Consider the following 11,115-nt stretch of genomic DNA (forward strand, 5'->3'; position numbering starts at 1 on the left):
GTTCTTGTTTTCATTGCACTAATGAACTATTTTATTACATTTTCTGTCACATGGTTGCCAGATTTTGATTTTTAAATTCAGGGGCCTGTAAAATCGTTAATAATGGTGAGGAAGTTATGCCTTCTAACACTTAATTTCTTACTCTTTAGGCTATCTAACCAGGTCTTAGAAACAATTTTCAGTTTTCTTCTTTTTTTTAACATTGTAAAACAGGGGTAGCAGTGCCTTGCAATTGGGGTATGTCAGAAAAAACCCTCTCCCATGTCTAAGTTATGGAGAGGAGGACATGCTGGACGATGAAGAGCACCGACAGAGTGGAGAGGGTGTCGGAACGCCACCGTTTGGTTGGAGGAGGAAGAATGACAAGGGTGGACAGGGCGTTGAAAGCAGCGTGTGCCGATTGGTTCGAAAGCCACACCAATGCTGTCCCAAGAAAGTTTGGTCCAATAAATGCTGCAGCAGTATAGCAATCAACGTGACTTAAGTGGTAGCCTAAATGACTCGTCATAAGTTTTCGACCAATGCCGTTGTGTGCTTGCATCCGAGACTTTCCAAGCAGTGGGCGGCATGTTTGGCACACTAACATAAAATTAGCATGTAGCTCTAAATATGGTCATGTAAGTACCATCTCATGCGCGTCTGGGAGTTCTGAAGTTGTAGGAGTGGGTTGGTTGCGTGTAGCCAAGCGATACAGTGCTTCCGCATATACTCAGCTCAGTATAACACAAGGTGCCCCGTCATTTTTGTTTCTATCATGACATCAAATAATGAAGTGAAATATTACTTATTTTTAAAACTGATTGACCTACACCAAAACTAATTACATATTTGAAACCAGCGAAAGAAAAAAAAAAACATAACAGGAATGCAGTGTTTTGTTAATATTGATGAACTAAAGCAAAGAAAGTGATTTCGATACTAGTGTCCCTCTTTAATATGGGCATTGTCTTTAGACTCCACTTGTTGCACTTGGAAGCACAATGTTCATTTGCTTTGTCCGCAGTGGTACATTTACATTATTGGGCTGGGCAAGCATTAGTTGATGGTCTAGTTGGTTCGACATACTAGGACAACAGCACAGGAAGGACACGAGCGTGGCGCAAGTTCTACGTTTCTATGTCCTTTGTCTTTCCTGCGCTTTTAACACTAGGCAAACTTTATACATGCACACCTCGGAGCGATAAGAGAGTTAATCGTATGCTCTGCGCTATTTTCTACAGAATGTTCAGGGACTGCTATTCCAAATGGCTTAGCAGTTTTAGATAGCTAACTGGAACGATGAGTCAAGCTTGTTTGCACAGGCTTTAGTACCAAATCCTTCTGAAAGCACTGAGACGGTAACGCTAGCTTTCATGCTATGACACAGCGTCTGCTAAGCGATCGAAATGGGTGTCTAGGTGTGTGTGGGTATTCGAGTACGAATGAAATTGTTTTTTGTTGCTTGATTTGTTATTGAGAATTCATTGGTCAAAATCATTAGATATTCGTTTCGGGCCGCATACTATAAAGGATGATAGTTACAGCATACAGGAAAATTGAACTTTGGCAAATCAGTTCTGCGGAAGCCTGCAAGGTGGAGAAAGGTTGATGAAAGAGAAAAATTGCCATCCACTCGACTGCAGCACGAAGCTATAAAAGAAACCTATACAGGTTTCTTGGACAGAAAGCTTGACAGTTGACGAAAAACTTTGTCCTGGTTGAGGGATCGAACCGGGGACCAATCAGTCACTCTACCATCCGAGCTAACCGGGAGGCTAGCAGATCGCTTCACAAGGGCGATTTAATTGACAGCTCAACTGTGCTGCCGTCGGGTTGATGACAGTTTTTCCCTTCTGAAATATAACTTTGCAAGGCTGTCACAAACTTCTACTATTAATCTAACCTTGCCAAATATTTCCAGTAACCACTTCTTTGAAGCACTACACTTGAAACTTCATTGCTGCACAGATGTACCAGTTTCTAAGTTAATGTGTGGATCATTATATTAACTTGGCATTGTGCCTTCAGTCATCTAATCAAGCATATTTCCTCATTAGTCTTCTGGCGGATTGTTTCCCTAATTTATCTGAAATATAGTTGTTCTCGTGATGGATTTCACCATATCTGCATGGTAAATAAGTTTTTTTTTCTCCATTTATATTTAGGGAAGATATTCGATTCCTTATTAAGTGTCAGGTTTTTCTTTAATATTCATGTTTCATTCTATTAGTAAGTTATGCCATTCAGGCACCCCATGCTATTTCCCCAACTCTGTTTAATTCAGCATGCATACCTAGACTGCTGAAGCATGTTCACAACGCACCTGTGAACTTCAGTTCTTGTGCCAGCCTTTTCAAACATATTTTTGTAATGTTATACAACATTGTTACATGTATTATGTGACTATCAGCCATGGCATTTTTGGCTGCAATCTAAGAACTGCTACCTTTTCAAATGAATGTGCCAAATAATAATAAAAAAAAAAGAAAGCTCAATTGCCTTGCAAAATACTGGCAAGCTGTGTAAACAGTCCTGCAAAGGAGAGCTGGAGAGGTCTTAAAGTTTCAAAAACAGCCATGCTCTTGACTTGGTTTGAATGTAGTAATACGAAATGGGGGCTCTAGTTATTTTACCCTCAACTATGTGCTGGCATTATGATGAGCATTTAATAAACATTGCCCTGTGTGAGTAGGCAGTTTTATGCAAGATAATGATGGCCATGCCAATGTTCACACTCCCTTTGTTGCTATAAAGGCAACCTCTCCTCCCTGATTGGTTCGTCATTTCGGTGATTTCATGCGTTAAGTGGACGAAAAAGAGTCCCAATTTGAATTTCATGTGTGTTCCAGCTTTTTACTATTTTTTTCCCGCCCCCACACATTGTTCTGCTTGTTAGTGCAAAAAATGTAGTTTACCGGTAGAGTAAAAGTTCTGGTTAACAATTCTCAGCTAAATTCTACTGCAACAGATGTTATGTAACAAGGGACAAAAGCAAGTAGCTATAAAACTATGTATTTCCTGTCAGTAATGCATGTGACAGTGTCACTAGGTCATGTCTCCTTTCACTGAAATGTTGACTTTCCCTATGAACTATGCATGAAAGTGTAAATGAGTAGGTGCAAATGTGAGTTATGCAGTAAAAAAGGACGTATGCCACAACTCTTGCAAGTAAATACAGCCATGTTCAAAACATAGCGGGCATCTTCCTTATGCAAGATTCTTGAGCTATTGCTGTAGTTTTGTACTACAGCAATAGCTCACAAACTCTAGTTCTGTAATGCAGCAATAGCTGAAGAACAGCTACAGCTATTGTAGTTCTGAACTAAGGACAGGGATAGGTGAAAGAAACTACAGCTATTGATGTCGTTTTTAGGCAAATTTGTGTTGCATTGTCAAAATGCTCTCCAACTTCTCATTTGCAAGGCTGTGCCAAGAGGTTAGCTTGAACAGTTCTATTGCCGAATTATGCATGCGCGGAGCTGCTACTAGCTTACCAGTTCAATGCAGGTGCACTGGTCACAATTTGAGGTACTGCACCAATGACAGCAGTTTGTACATTTGAGGAAGCCACAATGCGATGATGCGCACAGCTGTGCGTGTGTGTATGTGTGTACACTTCTGTTTATTGCTGTTGTCCTACAAAATGTTTCTCTGCTTTGATTCAGAATGTGGCTTTCATTGTTGAAGCAGTAGGTTCACCTGAACCTGCACTTGTTGGCTTGTGTCAATAAATGTTGTACAGGAAACACTCAGCCTCATTCATTACAAGATGATATAGTATGTATTCTGAGAGACTGTAACCCTATTATGTTGTAACGCTAAGCACTGGCCGATTCATGTTCTTTTGCCTTTATGGCTGCTTCGTGCTCTTCTCGAATCTTGGCCAGGTCCTGTTCAGTAAGGTGCTCTTTGGAAGGCTTACCACGACCGAAATAAATAATCGTGCCGCTGTGGGCATCCTTGTGTGCTGTGGTAAGTAACTTCGCTGTAAAAAGCAATGAGACAAAAGTAAACAGAAAGTGTTAGCCACGAAATATGATCATCAAGACATCACTGCAGTGCAAATGCACACGTTTGTTTGTATGGCTGTCATAAGTTGAAAAGCTTTAGCCTGAGAGCTCCTAGCTAAATGCATGGGAACGGAAAAATTGTTTTGCTTGGAATCCAATGCACAAATTTTGATGAGGTTAGTTGCATTTCAAAGAAAAAGTTCAAATCTAGTGACTGTAGGGAGGAATTTTTTTTTAGATTGTAATTTTTTTACAAAAATTATTAAAAATTTCGAAAAACAAGCGCAAGTTAAACTGTTGAACTTGGCTGTTAAAAAAAATGCGATATCACAATAGCAGACGAAATTGATGTACTGTACTTCTAATATATATATACACGCCAATAATTTGTGAGTAGGACATTTGCAAAATTCTTGTAAGGCATAACAATTTCATGCAAGCTATAAATGTACATATATCACACTTGTCTACAGATGCAGTTTGTAGAACTGCGTTATCTGCTTTTAGTGCGGAGTTCTGGATTTGTAACCTTTTTGCTTCATGGGTATTTTAAGCTTGCCGATTTTCAGCAATTTTCTTAAAACATTCTCAAAGCTCTAAATCAAAATTCTGCTCCTTACAGTCCACAGAATTTAACTTTCCTTCTTATGTGCAACAAATTTAATCTAAATCAGTGAAGCAGTTGTCTGATGAGACAATTGCTGCATTTTACATGCATTTAATCGGGAAATAATCGGAGTTGACATTTAGGTAAAGCTTCCTCTTAAAGGGACACTCAAGGAAAATTAAGTTGAGCTTAGATTGAAATATTAGGTCCCTGTAATAACGAATTCATCATTGGTAGTAAGCACAAAGCTTTTGCAAGTGAAAAATCTACGAAAATGAGAAATCAAAGTGGCGCCACCTGTTGTGGACTATGGTACCTCTCATGTGACGTCAGCACAGAGGGAGGTCATGCGGGGATTACGTCAACTCATCCATCAGACGGTTCAAATTGAGCAGCAGCAGAATTATCGGTGGTAATTGTTTACGCTACAAAGTGATATATCGGGACACAAAAAACGATTATATACTTGTAGACGCATCTATCAAACTAGCTCGACTTAATATTTTGCTTTAGTGTCCCGCAGTGCACACAAATGTGTCTTGCACAAGCATAAGTTATCTAATGATAGAGCATTAGTTGAGCTCCAGAGGCAATTTATTCCACTCTCTATTTTCTAATGAAAAGAAAGACTACCTAAAACAATCAACATTACAGTGACACTCCTTGAGTGGTTAGTAATAAGTTGGGGGCAATTTCTCGTTTACTAAAGTATGCAGAATGTTATGCACTAGTTGATTTTCTGTCGGGCAAGACTAGCGCAAGTTCTCAATTACAGCAATAGCTGAACAGCAACTCCAGCTATTGCAGTAGTTCAGAACGGTGACAGTGTAACAACAGCGATAGCTGCACAGGAACTACAGCTATTGTTGTAGTCGGAACTACAGCAACAAATAGAACAGCAGCTATTGCTGTAAAGAGCTATGATGTCAGCTGGATTACAGTGATAGCTGAGTAGCAGCTATTGTGTTAGTTTTGAATAAGCACAGTGACAGCTCAAAAACTATAGCTATCGCTGAAGTTTTTCGCGAAAGTTATGTTGGGTTTTGAAACACTTGATTAACTAAGTGATAATTGTGACTGCAGAAGTTTCCTAAAATTCGGATGCAGTTTAAGGGACAGCAGCGGTGCTTACGGTAGTCGATGGCTCCTTCTTCGTCTTTTGGTGCCCTGCGCTTGTAGATTATATACAGCATCAACGCAAAGCCCTGCCATGCTGAAAAAGCGTAAATAAAACTGAGGCGTCGTTTGACTTTCTCGTGGTCTGCATGCTCCAAAGAAGGAAACACCCGCCGCACGAAACGGTAGAATCTTTTACGCAAAAGCAGCATGCTTCTTTTGTTGTACGTTCAACAGGCTGTTCGTCCCCTGCAACACAAAATTTGTACACCAGAGTATTATATTCAGCCATGCAAGCTCTGTAAAGTGCAATCACCGTCAATCAGTTGATACGTTGTAGCTATCTTCTTTGCATCCAGCAGGCACTTGGCTATCGATCAATCAGCTATAACTATGACTACAACTTTGTTTGGAACTACAGCAATAGCTGAACAGCAACTACAGGTATCACGGTAGTTCCGAACAACTACAGTGGCAATTGAAGTGCAGTTTTGGGTAAAGCTATGTTGGGTTTTGAAAGGTTACTGACTGAAACCCCATCTATCTATCACCTAGCATAATGAAAGTAGCGCCATCTATTATTGACCTCTGTCATCACCCTTCCTGCGTGCTTTATAGCTGTGATCATGTGATAGCGAGTGTCATGTTGAATGTCTACACATACTATTTACTTGCTGATCAGTGCACAAGTCAACTCTCATTACCACACACGCCTAGAGAAATTGATCAATTCGATCGGCAGTTTTTCTATGGTGACCCTTACCTAAGCATAATGTGTTATAGGGACACTGAAGAGAGACACTGAACCAGTTTAGACTGATAAGGCATTCTTTCAAAATATTATTTTAGTTAATTTCATGGTTATAGGTTAATTATTAGAAATGAAAACAAAAGTCAGTTTCATTATTTTTTTTTTTCAATGGCGAAACCACAGTGCACGCACGTCACTGGAATGTCTCAGATATAAAAAGCATTTTTCGTATTGGGCCAGTCATGGCCCAATTAAATTTTTTGAAACCAATTTCAGTCTGCATGTGCTTCCTTTAAAACACATTGTAGTCTATCTTTGCCAATAGAATGTTAATTAGGCAAGAGCAAAATGCCATCAAAATACATGTCATGACGAGCTGGTGCAAGAACTTCCAGCTGTCTTTAGCTTGTCTTTTCTGGCTTAGCAAGCCTTCTTTGATGGAAAAAGTGCCTTTTTCAGCTTTTTAGGAGGGTAATTTAGTAATACAGCTCGAACTATATTTTTCTTTAGGTTTCCTTTAACCTCCCAAGACCCGAAGGTAGCTTAAGGGCATAATCATTTTGCAAGTCGATTTTTATTAGTGACTGGTGTGTTACAAACGTGAAGAACAAAGTTTTTGTTTAAATATGCTGGTTAGATGCCAGAAGCAAGACCTTCACATACGTGGACGAAATGACCATCTCCTCACGTTTCATATGGTAAGAATAGCTTTTTCTTTGCCTAAAACACAAAAAATCATGACATGACATTGTGTGGCGAGTTGCCGTGCTTGCGCTGCATCCGGGATATTTATCTCGTTTTGCGATACTTAAAACGCACATCGTGGTTGTTTTTCATCATCCGTGACGACATAATGGCTTATGTCAAATTACGAAATAGTGTCAATTTTCTCAGAACCTAGCGGCAAGAATATCACTAAACCACTTCCACATACTTCTGCTGGCATCTCAGTTCATATTCAGTATGAATACTTCACATATTCAGTATGAATACTTCACATAATCAATTCCCAGTTAACTTTGAAAAGCATTGAATTCAATGTGCTCAACGTGAACTGTAATCACTATCGGCAACATGGTGGCAACAACGGACAACACTAGTGTTCCTCACGAATGACATCAAGTGCATACCCAATACAGGCACTTGCTGGGGCTGAATAAATTGTTAAAGGGGCCCTCACCAGGTTTGGGCATATGTGTCTGCAAAATATCAAACCGCTGCATAACACAGACTCATCATCATGTGTAAACAGAATTTCCGGTGAGGCCTTGTGAAAAACCCCTTAAGGGTCGCTTTCAACAATGCAGAAATTTTTAATGACAAGTGAGACACATACTGAAACATCAAATTACTTAAAAATTGGCAAAACAAAAATGTGGATGCATATATATCACATGATGCAAGACATCACATACTCTATGTTAACTACAACGAAGCAACAACAAAACCCGTTTTCAAGCTCAAACTGCTCATCTCAGTTAGATAGCACTTGCAGTACCTTTTCTTTAGCTTGATTTCTTGATTTTTTTGTATCGCAGAGTACAAACAGGCCTTCCATAAGGGATTACTTTTTCCGCATTACAGCCAGTGATGGGCAATTCACCAGAGATGGCTTCAAGGTAGCTAGTGGCAACAAAAAATCCATCACATCACATCGTTTTATAGGCTCTGAGTCCATTGCAGCTTTGAGTAACACACAAAATCTCACAATTGCTCTGCAACTGAGCTATTCTAAATGCTGCCACAGTTGCGATAAATGCATGGTGAACACTCCAGGTTCCGTACCTTACACTATGTCTGTTGAGGTGACTAGAAAACAGAAATTTTTGGCTTTGTCTACAAGACACCGATATGCGAAGCATGCTTGACTGTACTTAGTTGTTAATAGTCGCTATAGATAGTAGTACTTGAAAGCAACTGACAACTGTTCTTTCAACATCTGACGACCAAGAACACTGCGATTATAACCACTAGCGGTCGCTCGCCTGAGAGAGACTACATTTTGCTGAAAGTCAAACGTGCGCCAGTTGGCCAGCAATTTTTGCGAGACACTTGACTGAAAATACAAAAAATACTTTGAAGTTGGCCCACATAACCACAAGAAATGCCATCGACGTCAAGGGCTTCACCACAGTCAACATTCTCGACGACGCATTCGAGAAAGACCTTTGCCGAATCGCTAACTGTCATCAGACTTCGGCACAGTTACATTCGCCCTTCGGGCTGCTACATGCTTTGGTCAGTACCTTGTCTAGCTTTCGCACAAACACGTCCACTTCTTCCTTTTGCAGGCCCAGGGCAGAGGCCGCCGTCAGGTAAGCAGACGGGTAGCAGTTGGAGTGCGAACCCCAATTCTGGAAAGTCCAGTCGCTCACTTTTTTGGGCTCGGTTCGGTCTGTGGGCACGGCCCTAGCACCAGAAACGAGACGGGTGAACAACATCGCCCCGATGCCCGTCACAGTGTCGGCGTCGGTAGCCGGAACGGTCATAGCCATGGAAATCCGGTTGCTGGGTGTGCGGAGCACTCTCTGACCATGCTTTTCAGCCACCTGGGCGAGGCTCTCCTGCAGGTATTTGAACATGTCGCGCCGCTCATCGCGCAGCCTCATGTAACCGGACAGGCCGAGCGAAAGCAAGGTGATGAACACGTCCATAGTGGGGGCGGCCGAGGCGCGACCTGGGTACGTCTGCGCGATGCCGTCCACGAGCTTCTTGTCGAAGCCCGCGATGACGCCGCCACCGACGGGAACCAGGAAGTTCTTATCCGTGCTCTGCACGAACACGTCGAGGCGACCGACGCGCGACGCCTGCTGGATGAGGTGCATGCACTTGGTGCACTGGACGCCGTACGCGTTGTTCACCAGGTGAGGCACGTCGAACTCGGCGCACAGCTGCGCCACCTGCTCGATGCTGTCCGGCGCGCGGGGCGCGAAGCACGACGTCGTCGTGAGGACGCACGCGATCGACTCCGGTCCGAGATCCCGGATCTTGGCGCGCATGGCCCCGACGTCCGTCTGTAACTCGTCGCCGACGTGCAGAAGCTCGATGACGACCGGCTCGAAGCCGGCGGTGAGGATCGACTTGAAGCACGACTTTTGGTCGATCCTGGACCACACGACGTAGCGCGCCTGCGGACGCTGCCTCCGGAAGGCGAGCATGCAGAGGGACAGGCACATGCCGGTCGCCATGGGAACGATGAAGCACGACTTGGCGGCGGCCACCCCGGCCGCCTGAAGCATGTGAAGCAGCATGGAGTTTGTCAGCTTGTTCATAAGGCTCGAGCCGGCCGCCTTCGGCTGCGTTTCGCAGATGTCGCCGGAGCGGCCGATGCCATGGCCCATGCGGTAGTGGCGGCGGCTGACCAGGGTCGACGCGATCCGAGCTTCGCGTTCGCCGACGCCGGAATTACCGAGGAAGTTGTTGCTGTCCATCATCGAGAGCTGGTGAAGCATGAGCTCAATGGTGGCGTCGTCCCAGCCGTCGTCGGGGATGCGACCCTGCTCGAGCAACTGCGATACCTTGGACTCGTGCACGCCGATGGCTTGTCCGGCCTGCACGACGTACGACGGCTTGACGTACTTCTTAGCCAAGGCTATGTTGCCCGGATTCATGGTGTGTCGTCAGGACGGAGCCAGAGCGTTCAAAAAAGTACGCAGAGAGAGGGAACGTATGTATTTCCTGCTCACGCTGTACTCCGGCTAGTCATTCATCAAACACCGCGTTAAATGCGGATAGACAGACGGAAAGGTTGCAAGTTTCGTATTCACTGCGCGATCGCCGTAAAAGCGGCTACGTAGACGACTAGCGGTCAAACGGACAAGCATTAAAATAATACAGCGAAAACCAACGGCACTCTTGGAAGCTCGTGGTTTCAACGTGCTCTTACCGTCGGCGATGTGGGACGTGTAGTTTACTTCCGTTCGCCTTCAACAGGCTGTCGTCGTCGAAGCCATAACTTCGATAGTTCTAGAATAAACAAAAAAGTCGGAATTCAGGAAGGATTTCTTGAATGAAATGAAATAATTAGCGGTCGAAAGCTCAGCTGTAGACGCATCCACCGCGTGAGGAAAGCAGTGTTGCCAACTACGTGTGCAATATTATCCCTAGATTGACACCCAAAAATTCTCTAGATTGCGAGAAAAATCCCTAAACTTGTTATGAAAGAAGCCGCGACTGACTACAGCGTCGCTAGTTCTGCTACTTTATTCTATGCTGCTACTGCGCACCATGGTTCTTTATTCTATGGTTGAGGTGTTCGCGTTGCGTTGGTTTTGGACTACGCCTAGTGCAAGAGCGATGCACGCCGCCGCGACTGCACACCATCGGATCGTTTCCCCGGGGCGACTGCGAGGTTTCAACGGGAGTTGATCGGCAACCCGTTCGGCGCCACGTGTGCCGTCTGTGACCGTGTTTGGTTCGCCGGAGACTCGGCCGCGATCGGCGGCGTGCGGGATGCCCAACAGCGTGAAATAGCCACGGGTTCGTTGCGGCAGTGCATCTCTTCCGAAGCCGTGGAGGACGAGCCGGTATGCGGGACGTGCCGCGAGGCATTGCTTAAAGGTGCGGTGCCTCGGTTTGCCACCGTCAACGGCTACGTGTACCCACCCATACCGAAGCTGAACGTGGTGAAGGAGCGACTAGTGGCTGTGAGT

General features: G+C 43.9%; 2 protein-coding genes across 2 annotated transcripts in view; one reads left to right on the top strand and one right to left on the bottom strand.

The window, feature by feature from the left end:
• Positions 1 to 3,737: 3,737 nt before the first annotated feature.
• LOC119457897 (O-phosphoseryl-tRNA(Sec) selenium transferase-like) lies at positions 3,738 to 10,343 on the bottom strand. The gene is given in 3 exon segments (XM_037719662.2): positions 3,738 to 3,964; positions 5,729 to 5,950; positions 8,694 to 10,343. Coding segments are annotated over 3 exon segments (1,770 nt in total). The 5' UTR covers positions 10,075 to 10,343; the 3' UTR covers positions 3,738 to 3,797.
• A 413-nt stretch (positions 10,344 to 10,756) lies between these two features.
• Positions 10,757 to 11,115, top strand: part of LOC119457894 (uncharacterized) — a 103,081-nt gene continuing 102,722 nt past the window's right edge. Inside the window, exon 1 of the mRNA XM_049670513.1 lies at positions 10,757 to 11,109. The gene's annotated coding sequence lies outside the window, so the exon portion shown is untranslated. The remainder of the gene's footprint in view (positions 11,110 to 11,115) is intronic.

The sequence above is a fragment of the Dermacentor silvarum genome, chromosome 7 (genome assembly GCF_013339745.2).
Source record: "Dermacentor silvarum isolate Dsil-2018 chromosome 7, BIME_Dsil_1.4, whole genome shotgun sequence".
Classification (NCBI taxonomy): Eukaryota; Metazoa; Arthropoda; class Arachnida; order Ixodida; family Ixodidae; genus Dermacentor; species Dermacentor silvarum.